Source organism: Toxoplasma gondii, chromosome IX (assembly GCF_000006565.2).
Source record: "Toxoplasma gondii ME49 chromosome IX, whole genome shotgun sequence".
In the NCBI taxonomy this organism is placed as follows: Eukaryota; Apicomplexa; class Conoidasida; order Eucoccidiorida; family Sarcocystidae; genus Toxoplasma; species Toxoplasma gondii.
In genome coordinates this window covers 303,370-321,668 of record NC_031477.1, presented here as the reverse complement: position 1 = coordinate 321,668, position 18,299 = coordinate 303,370, and the positions used below count along the sequence as shown (strand labels likewise).

General features: G+C 55.5%; 2 protein-coding genes across 2 annotated transcripts in view; one reads left to right on the top strand and one right to left on the bottom strand.

Moving 5' to 3' along the window:
- The window catches only part of TGME49_267840 (tetratricopeptide repeat-containing protein), a gene marked incomplete at both ends in the record, with an annotated part of 4,812 nt that extends 4,797 nt beyond the window's left edge, over nt 1-15 (top strand). The window contains one exon of the mRNA XM_002368811.1: nt 1-15. This exon is cut by the window's left edge and continues 120 nt beyond it. Within this exon, the coding sequence (XP_002368852.1) occupies nt 1-15 (15 nt within the window).
- Nucleotides 16-2,481: 2,466 nt separating this feature from the next.
- TGME49_267855 (hypothetical protein) lies at nt 2,482-17,421 on the bottom strand. Its single transcript, XM_018781489.1, has 6 exons — nt 14,966-17,421; nt 10,670-14,468; nt 9,551-10,148; nt 8,518-8,967; nt 7,923-8,166; nt 2,482-7,629 (listed from the first exon to the last, which is right to left on the bottom strand). Exons 1-6 carry the CDS (start codon nt 16,240-16,242, stop codon nt 3,000-3,002), a joined length of 10,998 nt encoding a protein of 3,665 aa, XP_018636212.1. The 5' UTR covers nt 16,243-17,421; the 3' UTR covers nt 2,482-2,999.
- Nucleotides 17,422-18,299: the final 878 nt, after the last annotated feature.

Genomic DNA, 18,299 nt, shown 5'->3' with positions numbered 1-18,299 from the left:
AAAGTTGGAAAGTAGGGAGAGGAACGGAGTCTCGACTCTGTCTTTTGGTCACTGGGATTGAGAGAAGTTCACAGCACAAAAAAGCCCTCCCCTCCCCGTCACAAAGTCATCGGCTCCGACTCTGGCCGGATCTCTCGCGGGGAGTCGCCAGAAGGCGCAGACGAAGAGACACCAGACAACGGACGCGAACATGGCGCGCCTTCGAGTCGACGAAGGAGCAGTGAATCGTTCGAAGCAGGAAAAAGACATGAGGGTACGAAAGACAGGGAAACGTTCAAGAAAGTTCCTCAGAGCCAGCGCCGAGGGGAGTCCGGCGAGCTCGTGAGACTGTCGAACTCAGCGGCCGAGAAAAAGAACGGCAGCATAACGAGTAGAAGAATCATCTCAGGAAACAGTGACAGGAGACGCTGAGAAGAAAATGAGGAGAAGACTTCCAGAACGCAGTGAGGGAAATTTCAGAAAAGAATGAGAACATCTAGCGCTCGTTCACCAAGACGTGTGAGACAAGGAGAGACCTGAGAGAAGAAAGACGAAGACGCGACAGAGAAATGACGGTTTTAAAAAAATGCTCCCATCGAGTGTGACTGAAAAAATTCACAATCGTCCCTGAATGCCGTCCTTCGAGGTCTCGCCGACTGGGCGCAAAAGTTGCCAAGAGTACCCGAGATTATGAAGCACTCTGTTCTTGCTTCTCAAATGTATGTTCTCTCCGTCTGCTTCTTCTTTCCATTCCACAGTTGCGTACTTTCTGCCTTTGAATCGTCTTTGTTTTCTATACGTCTGTGTTTTCGCCTCTCCGTTCTTCCGTCTTGTCGAAACATTTGCGTCCTCTTCTCTTGTCGTCTCCACGAGGCTCTGCATTGTCTTTTCTCCGCAATTTCGCTTCGTCTACAAACCAAGTGTTTGTATTTTGGGGGTTTAGGTTTGTCTCCCTGCCGTGGGGACGCTCCGTTAACGCCGACCGGCCGCGAGTCTCTCGGGAATGAAAACTCACCCTTTTCTGCCGTTTCCACTTTTCTCGAAGCGCCCCTGTCGTCCTCTGCACAGATCTTAGTCAACATATATATATATATATATACATATACATATATATATATATATATATATGCGTTTATGTATGCATGTATATATATACATATATATATATATATATAGTGACTGACCGCCTTTAAGGCGAGAACAGGGCATGTTGCACATCCAGACATATCTGTGCCCTCGTCGAGTTACTCGTAGGCGCATGTGTATCTCTCCATTTGTCTGCATCTCTCGGTAAAGCGACAAGTTTGCGAACGGCGAACAACCCCAGACACATTCCTGCTCATAACGCTTTATCTGTAAGCGCATGCGCGTCTCTGTATGTTCACTGCTGCAGTGTAAACGTAAAGCTGTTTCTACGTATATTTGAATATGCGGGGGATGCCAGAGTCTGCGAGATTTGCTTGCCGTTTCAAGATGGGGAGATTCGCTGCGCGCCCGCGAGCATGCAGAGCGCATCTTTTTTGGGTGGTGCCATGCATCGAAGAAGGACGTTCCGTGACTTCATAAACAAAGGACTTGGTTGTCTGTCTCTCATCACCGGAGTCGTACTCAGTATCCTAAGTACTATAAGCCGTTTGTTTATTCGATTGTTCCCTGGGCGTCCAATCCAGTGCTCTGTCTTGGACATTGAAACTCACCCACAGTTCAACCGTGGATTGCTTACCTCAGTTAACTGGTATTTGGTAGAGTAACGTATGTGTGCGACAGTAAGACACAGTCAGTACGAAGTCGAAACAAGATAGTCGATGGTGAACCAGTGGATTCCTGCAGAAGAATGCGATAACTGTAGAGTTTATCTTCTATGACACTCCATAACATACAAACTCCCCTTCCGCCATTTGTATCGCAAATCCTTGAGATTACGATGTTGTGGTTTTGGGCTCGTGACTGTCTCTCAACAACTAGCCTGGAATGAATGAATAAGAGTCGACTCTTCTAGAGTTTAACTGCTCCTGCTGGGACTGGCAAGTCCTCCAATCAACCAATCAGTAGCATCAGGACTTAACACCATCAAGCTATTGGTAGGACATTGAAATCCACCGCTTTTAGGAGGCGACAGAAAAAGACGAAGGAAGATGCGCAAGGCTGGCTTCCAACGGTGCTCCACACGATCTTGTTCTCTTTGGTTGAAGTGATGTTGCCCTCCCAGCAGGGCGGCCGGGTGTACAGGAGACTTCGAGACTTTGCTGTTTGCCTCACATCTGGAGTACCACTGCCGTTCAGCGTCTAATGTGACCTCTGTACTCTGCAAGCGACGATCGCTGAAACTGCAGTCATACTGTTGCATGCGCATTCTTCTATACTCTTTTCCTGTAGAAGCGTGATGCATAATGCATGCGAAGTCTTCTTCAGCAGCGCCGGCCGAAACTTGGCGTCTCCGCTTCGACGCTCGAAAACGTCGACACCAAAGAGGAAAGAGCTGCTTTGGACAGCCGATTGAAAGCGACGGCATTCAGTGAGAAGAACAAACGCAGCGACGCACACTCTCTCTCGTCCCTCACAGCGTCTTTTGTCAAAGACTCAGCACTTGCATCCCAAAAGAACTCTACATCTACTTGTAAATACATGATACACATACATATGCATACATATCGTTATATGTATATACTGTATAAACTACGTACAACATATATATATATATATGTATATATATATATATATATGTATATATATATATATATATATATATATATATATGTGCGCCCGACCGCTGCAGCAGCCAAAGAGTAAGGATCCACGATTGCACGCAAGCATGTCGAGAAGCAAAGGAGAAAGCGAGAACCTAGACATGTTCGTCCATTTTGGTTGCCTGGCCTCACATGAGGCAGAGACGGAGATGTCGACGCGGCAGAAGCGCGGGCGACGTGTGTGGGCTCTGAGCAGAGGCCGCTTCGTTGACGTTTTGGGATTTTTCGGCGACGAAGTCAGCGACGCAGAAAGGAAACGCGCGTCAAAGGGAACTAGAAATCGTAGCCGCCGGGACCTTCGTCTCGGTCCATCGAGTCGCGAGCGTCGAGGGAAGCGTCAGAGTCTCTGGACAAGGCGGGGGAGAAGGCACTCAACTTTCTCGCGTCGCTGGCGCCCTCGCGGTGCTCTTCTTCTTCTTCGCTGTGCAGAAGAAACTTGGGTGACGACAGGACGGAGCCGCCGTCTGGCTCGTCGTCTGGAAGGCGGAAACACTGGACCTCCGGGACCGGAGGCTGATCTGCACATGCAGCTGTACTGACGCGCTGGATGTCTGCTTCGTCCTCGCGCTTCCTGGGCGCCTCGTCGCGCTCTTCGAACTGGCGGGAGCGAGACGCCAGTAAAGGACCGAACAGAGACGAAGCGAAGGGCGAGAATGTGTGCAGCATTCTGGGAGAAAAACGCAGAGGCGAAGCAGACGACGGCTGCTCACAGAGAGGCGAAGCAGATGACGGCTGCTCACAGAGAGGCGAATCAGACGCACTCGACGAGGCGTTCAGCTGGCCGGACGCTGCTGGAGATCCCGGAGAAAAAAGCGGCCGGGCAAGGAGCGGAAGAAGTACCTCTAAGGCCCTCTCGTGGGGTGAATGCCCACCTGGACTCTCAGGCGGATGTCCTCCGGGGAGGGCAGTTGCGTTTGGCGAGTTTTGAGACGAGGATTTGGCGAGAACATACCCTTTTTCTGACTGGTGCTCTGGTTCCACCTCGTCTGCTGTTCCTTTTTTTCCAGTACAGTTGTGCCCCTCTCTCATCCTCCACTGCGCGTTTCTGTCAGCGTCCTTTGCGGTGGCGGTGCTCTTCCCGTGGGCCTCTTCAGTTTTTCGGAAACTCTGCGTCCCCGTTCGCAGGACTTTCCTTTCTTTCAGAGATACCACAATGCCCGTCGCCGCGGTGGCTCGCTGCGCGCCTCGCTCAGCGTCTCCTTCTCGTCCGTCGCTCCGTCTTCTCACGGCGTTCGTCTGTGCGTCCGTCTTCTCTGACTTCTTCTCGACGCCTCGCTTCGTTCCAGCGACCTTCGGCTTCCACGCGCCTTCACACACTCCCTGCGCGCCAGGCTGCTTCCCCTGTCTGCCTTTGCCGTTGTGGACTGCAACTTCCGGCTGCTCTTCGCCTGTACCCTGAGAGGGGACGACGAGGCAAATCCGTCCTCTTGCAACCTTGTGCTTCTCTCGCGAGGTCTGGACACTCGGCGCCGCGTTTTTTGCCGAAACCACTGGCGCGCTCGTTTTCTCTGGAGTTCCTGCTCTCTTCGCGTCGCTCTCAGTTGCCAGACTCCCAGTGCCCTCTCTCACCCACCCACGAAGCCTGCTTTGTCGCCTTCCCTGCCTCGCCTCTTCGGCGTGGAGCTCTGTCCCAGGCCGCCCAACGTTGTCGGAAAGCGTTTCCGCTCCGACGCCGGTCTGGGAGCCTCCGCCTCGTCTCGCCGAAAAGGCAGAAAACGCGAGCGTGAGCGACCGCGCAGGCAGCAGGCGCTGCGCCAGAGAGTCCAGTCCCGACGCGCGAGAACTCCCGAAGGGCGTTCTTGTCGCCTCGGCTCCCCCGTGCTCACGAAGTGGACTAACGGGTGGCGAGGCCGCAGCGAACCGCGAGAGAGAAGAGAGCGACAGACTCGGGACGTTGGCCGCGCATGCGTCCGAGAACGAGCGCGGCTTCCGTGAGAGGGTCTGCCGGGGACAGTCGGAGACAGACGAGAGACACGAAGCCGCTGAAGAAGCGACGCTCCACCGCCGCGTCTCCGGCCGCAGTCCAACGCGTCGCCCACGGACGCTCGAAGACGCGAGCGAAGAGACTTCGAACGCAGCAGGCGCCCCCCTGAGAGGCCTGGCAGGCGAATGGCCTCGCGATGACGCAGATCCACGCACATGAGAAGAGACAGAAGAAGAGACGGCCGATAGAGAACTTAGACTGCAGGCGTTCTGCCGTCGCGAGATGAATTGTCTGTAAGTGGATGCGGTTTTCCGTATTTCTGAAGAAGACTCTGCTCGCGTCGGCGCGACGCGCAGAGGGGGCTGGCGGCATTGAGCTGCGGTTTCTTTGTCCGGAAGCAAAACTGTCTCCGCCGCGGAACGGGGAGAAGCAGACAGAGACGCGAGAGGAGTGTTGAGGCCCTGCGCTGTCTCCGATTGTTGTCGCTCTCCGCTCGCGTCTCCGCCTGCACCACATACTTCCCTGTCGAAGTCCCCGCGTCTCGTTTTCTGGTCTCGCCCTCCCGGAGAAGGCAGAGAGACAGACGGCGGAGCAACGAACTCCTTCTCGAAACTCATCGCTTCCTCTTCCAGTCCAGCCTCTCGATCCTCGTCTTCTTCCTTCTCTCCCGCCTCTTCGCAGAGAGACATGCGCAAAAGAGGCGAGTCGCGGCTGATGTCCGTCAACCCCATCGTCTCACGACTGTGCAAGCTTTCGTCTTCTTCATTCATCGTCTCGTCACCTTCTCTCTCTCGTTCGCCTCCTTGTTCTCTCTCTTCTCTCGGTTGTTTCTCCTGTGTCTCCTCGAAATGCATGCAGCGGGTGCTCTCGGCGTCTACCCGTGGAAGAACCGTCGCAACGCACAGTTGGCCTCGGACGTTGTCGCCAGAGAGAGGCGAGGATGAAGACGATGGAGGAGAAGATGGAGGAGAAGATGAAGGAGGAGACGGTAGAGAAGAAGACGAAGAAGACGAAGGAGACCCAGGAGAAAGAGCATTTGAAGAAGGCGCCGCGCAGGGCTCAGAAGAGGATGGAGGCGAGTTGACTACGGGAGAGACATGTCTCGGGAAGCCTGCAAGCGTTTCCTGGAGGCGCGCTAAAGATTGCCGCAGATTCTCAGAAAATCCACTGGCTTGCCTCTTTGCTTCCTCTCCGTTGATCTCACTCTCGGCCTCTCCCAAGGCGCCGTCAGCCGCCTTCAGCGCGAAACCTACATCGACCCACTCTGCCTCCAACTGAATCGACGACAGACGGCGCATGTCGTCGCGCGTTCCTCCATCAATCGAACCTGGCGCGTCTCGCCTCTCTTCCTCGCGAACAAACAACGCGACGCCTGTCTCGCCGAAGTCCGGTTCTCTTCTCCCGGGAGAACAAGAGGAAGAACAAGACGAGGAAGAGGAGGAAGAAGAGGAAGAACAAGAGGAGGAAGAGGAGGAAGAAGAGGAAGAAGAGGAAGAGCAAGAGGAGGAAGAAGAGGAAGAGCAAGAGGAGGAAGAGGAGGGAGACGGTGAAGTGCATGCGAAGGGAGAAGTAGAGAAGGGGAAGTGAAGACGAGCAGGCGTCGCACTGGACGGGGATGGACTGCAGGGTACCGGGTGACTCGCACTCAGCTCTTGCGTAAGTTGCTCATCAGGGCATGGCGGAGACAGGCCGCAAGAGACAGCAAGCGAAGTGAGGCCGGTTAGAGCGGGAGAGGCCGGAGACAGCGGAAAGCGGAGACGCGTCTCCTCTTCGACTGAGGAGAGAGTGCATGCAACGCGATCGGCAGAGGGAAAGATGTCTGAGCACCACGAAGCAGACGGTGTGCGTCGACATAAAGAGTCGCCTCTGAGGAAGACCCCCGCTTCTCGTCTCTCGCCTCTGTCTTCTTCCCTATCGACGACGCGGTCGAGTTCCAGACTCGCCTCGGGAGCAAGCGCTTCGCCTCCAGCCTGGTGCCGTCCAGAGATTCCGCCCAACCTCGCTGTCTCCTTTTGTCCCGTCTCCTCGGGTCCTCCGGGGCGGTGGAGACAGGCGTCTCCTGGCACTGTAGGCTCCAGCAGAGGCGCCGCGTCCAACATGCACTGGCCGCGAGAGGAAATGGACGGAGAAAGGGAGGAGGGGAAGAGTTCGACTTTGTCTTCTTCCGCGTCCCCCGCTGTTGTCGACAGGGGAATCAAAGACTCGACTTGATCGCTCCTGTCACCCCAAACGAGAAGCTGTTCCTGTTCTTTCGCTTCTTTGAGTTCCTCTTCTTCGTCGCCCTTGTCTCCGGCCTCACTCGCGGTCTTCTCGATTCCTTTATCTGTTTTCTCTCCCTCCTCGTTGCCTTCTTCTGTCTCTTTTTCCTCCGTTGTTTCCTTCTCTGTCTCCGACAGCACTTGGCTCGTACGTCCGAGAGACGGGCAAACAGCAGAGCCGAGCTCTTCTTCCCTCTCAGGTTCTTCACCGCGACGCGGCGCGCCTTCCCTCGAGTGTACATACACCCGGCCCGCGACCACAGCCGCCCAGGTGCGCGAGGGGCCTCTGTCGCACTCTGTGCACTCAAGCGGTGTCGTTTTTTTCAACGTTTCCGCCGTTCTTCGCTCCGCGTTTGTCGCAGAAAGCAGACAGGCAGAAGTGGAGAAGCGAGACGAACTCGAAGAGCTGCCCACAAGCCAGGATTCTCGGTTTCCAGCGACAGTCTCGTCCGCGCGAGAGGAATGAGGTGAAGAAGACGAATACGGAGCACACTGTAGCCTACACTTAGCAGCTCTGTCTCCCTTTCGTGACAAGGAAGAAGACATTCCATGTCCTCCGCTCGGAGAGGAGGCAGAGCAAGACGCGGACGCAGCGGAAGAAGAGGCGCAGCGTGGAGACAGGGAGAAAGGTGAGACCGGAGAGCTCGAGGAGAGCGTTTGAAGGAAAGTGTAGTCCGGAAAGATTTCTGCCAACTCTCGAGGGTGCCTTTGAATGAATTCGCTGTGAAAAGGGAAGACAAGAAGAAAACAGCATGTGAGAAACTGGGCAAAAGAAGACCATGCATGCTACCTCCTTCCAAAAACGAAATTCACCCTTCTTCGGACCCAGCGGCTTGTGGCCGCTCTCCTCCTTTTCTTCGTCTCTGCGCAGCCGCTGTTCCTCTTTCCGTCTATCAAACGATTCTCTGACTCTCCCTCGCGTCCCCTCCCTCTTGCTTGCTCCTTGTAGTCGCTCATGTTCTTCTGCCGGTCCCCACTGCTCTCTATGTCTTTCTTCACCATTTGGGCGCCTACCATGCTTCCCGGATGCATCCCAGGTAGGTCCGGAGCTCTTGCAGGCGGCAGAGCGCCTCGCTCACCACCCGTCTCCACCTGTCTCCTTCGGCCTCGTCGCCCGTCCGTGGACTGTCTCCTTCGCAGGGCCTTTGAAGGAGACAGGCCTTTGAAGGAGCCTCCGTCCAGTCGCGCTCGAGCAGCGACCGAGCAGCCGCCGCCACCGCGTCTGCATGCGAGTGAAGCCGGCTCCATGCCTCCTCCGCTGAGTGCAAAGGACAGAACAAGGCCGACACTGAACGAGGCGGGAGAGAGAGAGGACACAGAGAGACAGGGAAGGAGAGAGACGACCGCGAAGAGAACAAGGAAGGAGAAGAAGACAGGGTGACACAGCGACGGAAGAGAGAGATATTATGAAGGGGAGACTGCCGCGCCGAAGAATCGGAAACTCGCACTGGGAGAGAGAACGAGAAGACAAAGAGACGCAGAAAAGGAGAAGGCGACACAGAGACGAAGAAGGTGAACGTGAGAGTGGCGGTCGCAGAAATCGAGGAAGCGGAGCCACAGAAGTTCATCAGATCGGAGCTGCGGAAACGCGAAGAGAAAAACGACATACCGAGGTGACAGTAGAACGCTAAGTTGACTGCTGCCTCCTGCGGTCGCCTCGGACTCGGCATGCTCCCAGTTGTCTCCTCTATCGCTTCTCGCGCTTCTCTCGCTTCTCGCGCTTCTCTCGCTTCTCTCGCTTCCTTCTCTTCCTCATCTCGCTTCCCAGCTGTTCTCTCTCGCGACGGCGGCAAAGAAGTCAAGCTTGGTGAAACAGAAGGACATGAAGAAGCAAGGGGAGATGAAGACGGGGAAGGAGAGGAAGAAGCAACATGGACAGAAGAAGAGAAAGGCGTCGAAGAAGAACGTCTTGGCAGAACGAAGGGCTGAGCGTAGGCATCCAAGTAGCGAAGATGTTCGACAAAGAGGAACCGTCGGTCCTCTTCAAAGCGCTCAAGGTGTTCGTACACTCGGTCCACGGTCTCTCGGATTGTCGACTCGGAGGACGGCGACGCCTCGCCTGAAAGGTGAAAACGGATATAAAAGAGAGGTCGAAGAACAGCTATGACAGGAGAAAAAGACAGCAAGACCGACAAGGAAGATTTGCGATATTTTTCATGTGTCTAACATCGCGAACAAGAAGGACAGGAAGCAACGCGCGACTCGAAACTTTGACGCCGGTGTTCTCGCATCCCGCCCACAGAGACAGTCTGAGATCTGAAAGGCGACCTTCCCTCTGTCTCTCTCTCTCCCCTCACAGAGATGTGGACTCCGCAAATGCCTTTTGTAGTTGAAAAATCCTAAACTCCCACAAAATCTCCCATGCAGTTGCTAAACATTCACAAAATTGAGTGCGGGGTGCATGCTGCTCGGCGGAGAGAAGAACGCCTTTGCATCTCGCAACTCATGTTCAGTGTCTCCTTGTCTCCACGCGAGAGTTGGAGGACTCTGAGTCGAGTTCGACACAGCCTGCCAGTCACACGACGCTAAAAGTACACACAACTCTCTACGGCGGAGAAGGCAGAGACCCTCCATAAAAACGAATTCAATTTGTGTCTCAGTTTGTTTCCTTTGTGAATTCGCTTCTTGTTGTCTTCGCATACCAGAACCACACTCGTCGAGAGCAAGGAGAGCATGCGAAAGATGTTCAGCAAAACCGTCAAAGAGGTTTCTCCTGTCTCCTCTCGTTTCCCCGGTTTTCTTCGTGTCTTCATCTCCCTTCACTTCTGCTCCTGTTTGCCCTCCGCTGCTCTCTCCCGCGGAACTGCGGTTGAGGCTTTCCAGGAGAGCGAGGTGAGAGGAGCTCAGTTTGGTGAGGACTGTCCGGACTTGCGGCGAGAGCCTCTGTGAGTCCTGCATTTCCCTCAGAGTCTGAAGAATGCGCCTCAGGTTCGCTTCTTCCTCTTCTTCCTCCTCTTCCTCTCTCTTGACTCGCGGACTCCTGGGGCTTTGCTCGGCCTGCGAAGCGAGAAAGGGCGACGCCCGGTACTCAGGCGTCTCTGCCTGCGTCTGCAGGCGATAGAGAACGCGCAGACAGTGGACGTAGCGCGCGAGCGCGGGACTCATCTGGAGCTCTACAAATGCGGAGTGCAGCAGACGAAGGAAACTCAGAAGGGCGTCTTCTCGCTCGCGCAGGGTCAGAACCACGGAGAGAATTCGCAGTCGCGCATGCGGCCGAGGCAGGCGAACGATGGGCAGAAGCTGCAGAGACACGAGCACGCAGGACAAATCTGAAATTCAACTCTGCGACGCAAGAAGAAAATCGGTCTTTCAGATACATGGAAACCACACACCCCGGGGCTCGCCAGAGAAGAAAGCGAAGGCGCGACAAGAGAACAAACAGAGAGAGAGAGAGCAAAGAGTGAAGGAGTCGCGAAATACCCAGAGCGGGATAAGACAAAGGTATGCTGTTGATTTGAGATGAAGACCGCGTTCGGTCCTGTGTTTCTCGCCGCCTTCTCGCTCTCATTCTCCTTTTGCCCAAGTGCTCTTGTAAACTGGACGAGCCTTTTGCCCTCTTCGTATCGACTTGCCCATGAACTTTGTGCGCGTCCTCTCTCGCATGTTCACTTCCACCCTTCCTCATCTCTTTCTTCTCGTTCTCTTCTTTCTTCGCTTCCGTCTCCCGCCCTCCTCCCCTCTCTTCCTCGGTTTCTCTTCTCGTTCCTCGCCTTCGCCGCTGCGTCTCTCTGCCCTGTTGTCGAGTTCCTCTCTGTGCCGACCTTCTTTTCGACGGCCCTCAAGTTGTGTTTTTCGCTCTCCATCAGTCTGAGTTTGCAGCAGGTGGCGTCTGCAGGCAATGCGCGCTGCAGCTTCTGGACGGACTGGAGGAGGCCTCGCGGGTCATCGAGGCCGCAAGGCGCAGTCGCTGAGGCGAGACTCGAACTCGGAAACGCGAAGGCAGACGCGAACGGAGACATAAAGGGAGGTCCGCTTGTCCGTCTCTCGGAATCAGACGGAGAGTTTTCGGAGCGCTTCCCAGAGAGCCGCAGGACGCTTCGGGGGTCTCTGTGAGGACGTGGAAACGCGAGAAGCGATTTTAAAGGCGCTGGAGAGAACGCACAGACGAGAGGCGAGGCAGAATCCGAAGAAACAGATGGCGACGCGAGACAGAGAGAAGAAACGTTTCTCTCCAGTTCTCTCTCCCCGCTTTTTGTGTGGACAATTCTCCCCACTCCACAGCTGTCTTGATGTCTCTTCCCTCGTTCCGCGTCTTCTCCTGCATCTTGTGTGTTCTCTTCTTCTGTGATTTCGTCTTTATCGCCGGCCTTGTTTCCGTCGCTCTCTTCGTCTCTCTCTCGGTCTCCCTTCCTCTCTTCCTCGCTGTCGCCAGCGTCTCTGCGTTCGAAAGAGAACTCAGTCGGGAGACGAAGAGTGTAGAGAATCGAGGTGAGAGAGTGGAGAGAAAACGGAAGCTTTTGCAGAGCAGATGTCATGCGCATGGACTCTGGCTCCGAGAGAACTTTCACTTGGCCGTCGTCCGCAGACGCGGGGGCTGCTGCCGACAGCCGCGTGGTGGCGAGGAAGGAGGAGACCGGCTCCTGCGACTTCGCAGGCACTGTCGAGGCATCGAGCTCGTCTCGGCGACGCAACTCGGAGAGCGGATGGTGCAGCGAAAACGAAGGAGACGCACTCGACGAAGATGGCGGAGACAGACGAGCAACAGAAGACGAAGAAGACGATGGTGAAGAGAGAGGAGCAGCAGAAGATGAAGAAGAAGACGCTGCACAAGACGATGAAGAAAGAGGCGAAGAAGAAGATGATGATGACGAAGAAGAAGACGATGGTGAAGATGCAGAGAGAGGAGAGGATGAAGAGTGAGTACCAAGACTCGGAGGCGTTTTCAGGTTCGTCTCACGACAGAGTTGGAGAGGTCGAGTATCTGCGACTGTCTTTTCAGTTCTGCCCCCTCGTCGCAAGTCTTTCTTTTCCGTCAGCGCGACCATGTCCGTCCTCTCTGTCGACAGAGAAATTCCTTTCTGCAGCCGTTTCTGTGTCGCGTCCAATGCCGCGACAAACTCGGCAACGCGAGGCAGAGGCATCTCCACAGAAGGCTTCAGTGAAGACACTCGAGGAGTGGCGGCTGACGATCGAAAAGCTCCGGGCGCCAGGCGAGACCAGTCTTTTGGTCTGAGGCGTTCTGCGACGCATGCCGCCTTCTCGACCGCTTCAGCTGCTTCCGCTGCTGCGTTTGTGTCGCCAGCTTGCGAGTGCTCGGAAAGCGACGAAGGCGAATGCCAGCGCAACGCGAGGAGCGTAAGCAGGAGCGAGCCTGCGGCCGCGCCGATGGCCGAGGGATCGATGACGCGCAGAGGCGCTGGAAGAGAGACGATACCTGAGAAGGGGGGAGCGCTGTCGAGAAGCAGAGCAAGTTCGATCCGCGTAGCAGATAGCAGCAGGTACAGCGAGAGCAGCAGGAGACGCAGCGGTTCCAGGGCAGCACAGAAAAACAACACAAAATTCCGATCTGGGAAGAGGAAGCAGTAGCAGGCGCACAGTGCCACAATCACTTCCGGCAGGGAGGCGCCAGACGAGACGAGGACGCGAGGCGCAAAGAGAGAGCGCAAAGAGTCCTCGCTGACGTCCTCGCGGACGCGTTCGCTCCTCGCAGCAGAACGAGGATCAGAAGAAGGGGAACGCTGCGGCGACGGAAGACAGCGCAGGCCTGATCTGGCGCATGCAACGCCACTGCAGCCGACCAGCGACCTCCGGGCATCCAAAGAAGAAGTGAAAAACGACGAGGAAGAAGAGGAAGAAGAAGAGGAAGAAGAAGAGAAGGAAATGTAGAAATCCATGTCGATTCGGACGGGGCGAGAGGAAACGGTTCTGCGGTGAGGACGGAAGTGTTGCGCACAGTTTTCAAGATAAGAAAGAGGAAGATAGTCGTTGTCAATGCCTCCATCGTCGCGTCTGCTTTGGGACGCCTTCCTCTCCACATCCTCGCTTCTTCCTCGACGTCGCACCGTTTGGAAACGCCTTTCCTCGCTCTCATTTCGCCGAGCGTGCTCTCCCCTCTTTTGTTCTCTCTCACGCTCTCTCCCTCGTTCTCTGTTTCCGATCGCGCATGGCTTCTTGCGAAGAGGCAAGCGGAGGGAGGGGAGCGGAGAAAAAGGGGGGAGGCGGGAGAGCAACTGAGAGCAGAGACTGAGACAAATAAGAGGCAGACGGACCAGACACGCATAGCCTGCGAAGGCGCTGAGGAAGGCGACAAGGGCGTCGTGAGAGAAGCGCGAGAAGGCAGAGAGGAAGAGTCGAGCAGACGGCGAGGCCGCGAAAACGGCGGGGAAAGGCAGGAAGAAGGTCAGGGACGACACAGCGGCGGGGAGAACTTCTGCGAAGAGGGCAGAAACGAGGGATGCAGACAGAAGGAACAGCTGACGAATCCAGAGGAAAAAGAGGAGACAGAGCGCCTGGAGTGGAGAAGCAGCGAAGTCCGAGAAGTCGCTGCGAGCCGACGGCTGGGGCAAGACTCGCGCGCCAGGCGCAGAGGCAAAGGAAAAACCTGCAAAGGGAGAAACGCCCGCCCAAGGTGGCGAGACAGTGCTCGCTGGCGACTGAGGGGGGGACGCGGCAGAGGAAGGAAAACCGGAGAGCCAGAAAGACAGAGACGCAGAGAAGGACGCGAGCAGAGACTCGAAGGAAGGGAAAGCCGAGAAGAAAGAAAAAGAACCGGGAGCAAGAGAAGGAAGAAACGAAACAGAGGAAGGAAGCGCCGCAGCGGGCGGCGGAGCGGCAGACGAAGGAGGAGAGGGAGACACTAAAGAAGACGAATTCCATCCAGAGGAAAAAGGAAACAGAGAAAATAAGGAAGAGAGAGAAGAAAGAGACGAAGAAAGAGAAGAAGACAGGGAAGAAGAAAGAGACGAAGAAAGAGAAGAAGAAAGAGAGGAATTCGAGATGGGATCGAGAAAACGAAGGAAGGGCGAGACCACGGCTGCATGCAGCGGCCTCCAAATCCAAGTGTTCAACAAAGAGAAAAAAGCCGAGACCGCGGAAGCGTCCGAACGAGCCGCATGCGTGAGGCGTCCGTACACCCCATCAGACGCCTCACTAGAGAGCGCCGAGAGGGAAGAAGAGAACGGCGAGAGAAAGAGAGGCTGGTCGAGTCGCGCCTTCAAGAACTGGAGAGCCAGGCCGAGAGACAAAAGCGGCCCTTCCTCAAGAGGAACAGGGAGAAAAGGATGCTCCCCGAAACTTGGCAAATGATGGCAGGCGCTGCAGAGAAAGAACGTGAGAAGAAGGACAACCGACAGAAGCAGAGAGACCCCGAATCGCAGAGGCGCCGGAGCCGCCGACGGACCGACCCCAGACACAGCAGAGCACCAAGAAGAGGAAGCAGAAAACGGAGAAGAGGAGGGGGAGCAGTCGGCGTCTTTGGAACGCACAGACCGACGAAAGTCGCCTGTTGCTTCCGTGTCGTCTTGTCTCCTCTCGGAAAAAGAAGAAGAGCCGCCAGGTCGCAGCGAAACGGAAGCAGTGGCTTTCTGAGGAGCCTTGATTGGAGAAAGGGCACAGTAGCAACTGAACAAACAGAAAAGCAAACGAAACAAAGGATTGCCTCTACACGACGTCACTTTTCCTCTCCTACTTCGCTGCATTCAAAGGAAACTTGAGCAGACGCAGGCGGGTGACTCTACCTCTTCACTTTCTTTCTCGCTCTGGCGCTCTCTCCCCGGTTAACCTCCCTATGATGTCTCCCCATTTTGACGCGGACATCCACATGCATACATATAAATATATATATATATATGCATAAATGCCTGCGTTTGTGTGCCTGCGTTTGTGTGCCTGTGTTTCCATCGGTTTGTGCATGCGTTGAAGCGCGGACAGAGTCTCGACAGCGGGAGCGACAGGGTCCCCGTCCGCATGCTTCACGAACATGTCGAAGCTACGCTGTGTGCAGAGACACAGCGACGCAGGAGCCACAAAGCCCGAACGAGAAGAACATGCTTCTTGAGATGTACAGGAAGAGGAAGAGTGAAGAAGAGCGGAGGACGCAGCGAGAGAAGAAAGCTCACTTCTGCAGGCAGCGGGCAATCAGCCAGACGAGATGGAGACGCGTGAGCAGAACGCAGGCGACAGCCACGATGGGCGGCCCAACTGGCCTCCAAGACCACAAGACACCCCAGGAGAACAGCAACAGAGGCAGCTGGTAAACTGAAGGCATCTCCACCTCCGCGAAAGAATCAAAGGAAGAAGAAGAGGAAGAAGAAGAAGAAGAACGAGAAGACGAACGAGAAGAGGAAGAAGAGGAAGAAGAGGAAGAAGAGGAAGAAGAACGAGAGCCAGAAAGATGAGAGGAGGAGAAGCGAAAAGAAGATGGACAATGAGAATGAGAAGCGAGTCGAAGACTTGGGTTTGAACTGGAGATATGGCTGTTCTTGGATGCATGCTTGTCTGCCGTTCTATAACATTCTCTTCTCGCCGTATGTGCCTCTGCCTGTGAGACTCTCTTTTTCATTTCTTCTCTCGTCGCCCCTGTCGCGTCGTTCTTCTCCTCAAGGTCCGCCTCGTGTCTCCTGCGATATCGCGTTTCTCCCGCTGTCCCCTCCCTCGCGCCGTCTCTGTGCTTCTCAGCCTCGAGCCTCTCCCGGTTCTTGGGCTGCTGCATGCGTTCTGTCTTTTCTTCTTCCGCCGCTCCTCTTCTCTCCAGGGGGCATGCTCTGTATTTCGCATCTCTGGAAAACTGCAAGCGGCCTCCACCCTGAGATGCGCCTTCGTCGTGTGTTCCGTCTTTCTTCTTCTCTCGCCCAGGCAGAAAACCTTCCCCCCTTTCTCCTCTGCAAGTGCATGCAGCAGAGAGAGCCGACAGTGTCCTCGCGCTCTCCGGAGTTCCTGTTCCGCCGCAGTTGGGTCTGCATGTACACACCAGGACTCCGGCGCGCGCTTCCCTCTCTTCTCGGGGGGCTGGTGCCTCGTCTCTGCCGCTGTCTTTCTCTCTTTTCTCTCTCAGGAATGCTCTCCCATCCGTTCCATCTAAAGGCGCTGCATGTTGAGTGTTCGTCCTCCTCCCCACTTCCTCTTCCTTCTCGTTTCGCTCACTCAAGCTTGCTCTCGCCTCTCCGAGCTCCGGCAAGGAAGACGAGGAGGGAGAAGAAGAAGAAGAGGCAGAAGAAGCAGAAGAAGAGAGAGAAGAAGAAGCAGAAGAAGAGGGAGAAGAAGAAGAAGAGGGAGAAGAAGAAGCAGAAGAAGAGAGAGAAGAAGAAGCAGAAGAAGAGAGAGAAGAAGAAGCAGAAGAAGAGAGAGAAGAAGAAGCAGAAGAAGAGAGAGAAGAGTTTTTTGTGGGGTTTGCCATGTTGGGAGGGGAAGCTGGTGTCGCGCGGTCCTCGGGGAAATGGTGTTGTCTCTCGAGGAGCGGTCAAGAACAAGGGAGAAGAAGCAAAAGAAAGAAAAGAAGCACAGAGGAAGAGAGAGGGAGAAAGACTGGAGAAATGGCAAAACTGGGAAGAGAGAAAGAAAAGTTGCGCGCAGATGAGAGATGGGAGCTACGGCGACAAGGACGGCGGCGAAGGAACGACCGAGGAGAGAACAGACAAGACGAGAAACTAGAAGGAGAGACGTCCTGAATTCAACGAAAGAACATTTCGTTTCTCGTCCAGGAAGAAGGTGCGGCGACGCCCGAGAGCAGCATCCCCCTCACGACAAGGAGGATGAAGACAGACCGTAAAGGGAGCCAGGAAAGCGAGAATCCAGGCTCTGGATGGTCTGAGTCAAGAACGCATGCAGTTTCTCTCGCGAAAAAGAAGGCTGAATGGGGAGAAAGCGAGGAAGACAGAGAGTCGAATCGAACAGGAGAACCTTGTTTTTAAGGGGAGTTTCCTGTACAGATCCGCCTCGGTCTGTGCGAGACGTCGGTGGCGAAGAAGCACTGTGTGTCTTGTCCGAAAACTGAGAGAAATGCGAGAAACTTGCTTCTCACAAGCTGAAAAACCGAAAGACTCGGGAGTTTCCCTCAGGTGTATGTACACCCCCCGCCAGGCGGTTGTCTTCTGGCCGAGCGAGAGTGGGCCGAAGCTCCCCCGCTCTCTCCCCTTTTTCTTCCCTGGGTTTCAGACCTCGGGAGTTTTTCTTCCGGCCAGAGACATCTTATCTACGATATCTCCTTCTCTCTTCTCCGTTTTTCTTCTTCTTCTCTTTTCTCCTCTTCTTCTCTCTCCTCGCCTCGTGTCTTGCGCGTAGTAGCGAGGTGAGAGCGAGAGACGGCAGCGAGCGGTCGCTTCTCCAGGGTGCTGCTTCGTAGTCGCCGAGGAGAATCGAACAACGGAGCGACGCAGGAGAAGAGGCGCGGAGTCGGGCTTCCCGGTTTTGGCGCTGCGTGAGAGAGAGCCGCGTTTCTCGCAGCCTTTCTTGAGGCTTTGACGGAAACAGAAAGCGAAGATTCAGAGGTAGAGTCACTTGCCGGCAGCTCGCGGTGTGCAGATAAGGCGCACACTGCGCTAGAGAACTGGGCGCTCGCCTTCAAAAAGCCTCGAGACAGAGGAAACAAGAAACATTTTTCTCGCCTCTCGGTGGATTTTCCAGGAGCGGTATCACCGTCGCACACCGCTCCTCCCGTGGTGCACTTGGGAGAGAGGCGCGGAAAAAAGGCGCGCTGCGCGTCCCCGCGTCTCCCGCGAAAAAAGGTCTTTGTCCTCTCGCTCGAAGCAGGGAAGAAGCCTCGCGTTTGCAGAAAAGAAGAAAGCAGCCGCCACTGTCGGTGGGGAAACCGGACCTTCGGCGTTGCCGCAGATCACAGAGTCTCCCCTCGAGCTGCACACTCGAAGAGTCGCCGGAAAAAGTCCAAAAACCGGAGAGAGCGCAGCGTTCGCCTTCGCGGTTCCGCCCTCCCAGGAAACGCGCGGAACACCGGTCGCCACTGACAAGACAGCCGAAACTCGCGCTGCGCCGCCAGAGGTGGGCGTCTTTCTACTCTAACCGGAGGTCCGTGTGTCGCGTCCCCGCTGGCTCGCGGCTTTTCGCGGAGATCTTCGCGGAACCGCTTGCGCGCCGGCGTTTTTTCTCAGTTCCTTCCTCCGCTGCCTGTCGTACACTTTCGCCGAGGACCGCAGCGGTCACCGACTGCGCAGAAAACGACCCACAGAAGTGCGTGCCCCACAGAAGAGGCAGCTGCAAGCCCAGACGAGGCCTTGTGAAAGAGGAGAGAAAACGAGCGGAGACGGCGAGAGAGACGGCGAGAAAAAGAGCAGAGAAAACGAGCAGAGACAAAGAGAACCGACGCGAGCGCGCGAGGCAGAAACGTGGAAAGCCTCGAGGCGCCCGTAGTGGAACAGACACAGAAGAGGGAGAGAGGAGGCGCGTCGAGAGAGCGGCGGGTGAGCGCGGGGAGAAAAGCTTCTTAACAGGCGTAGAGCG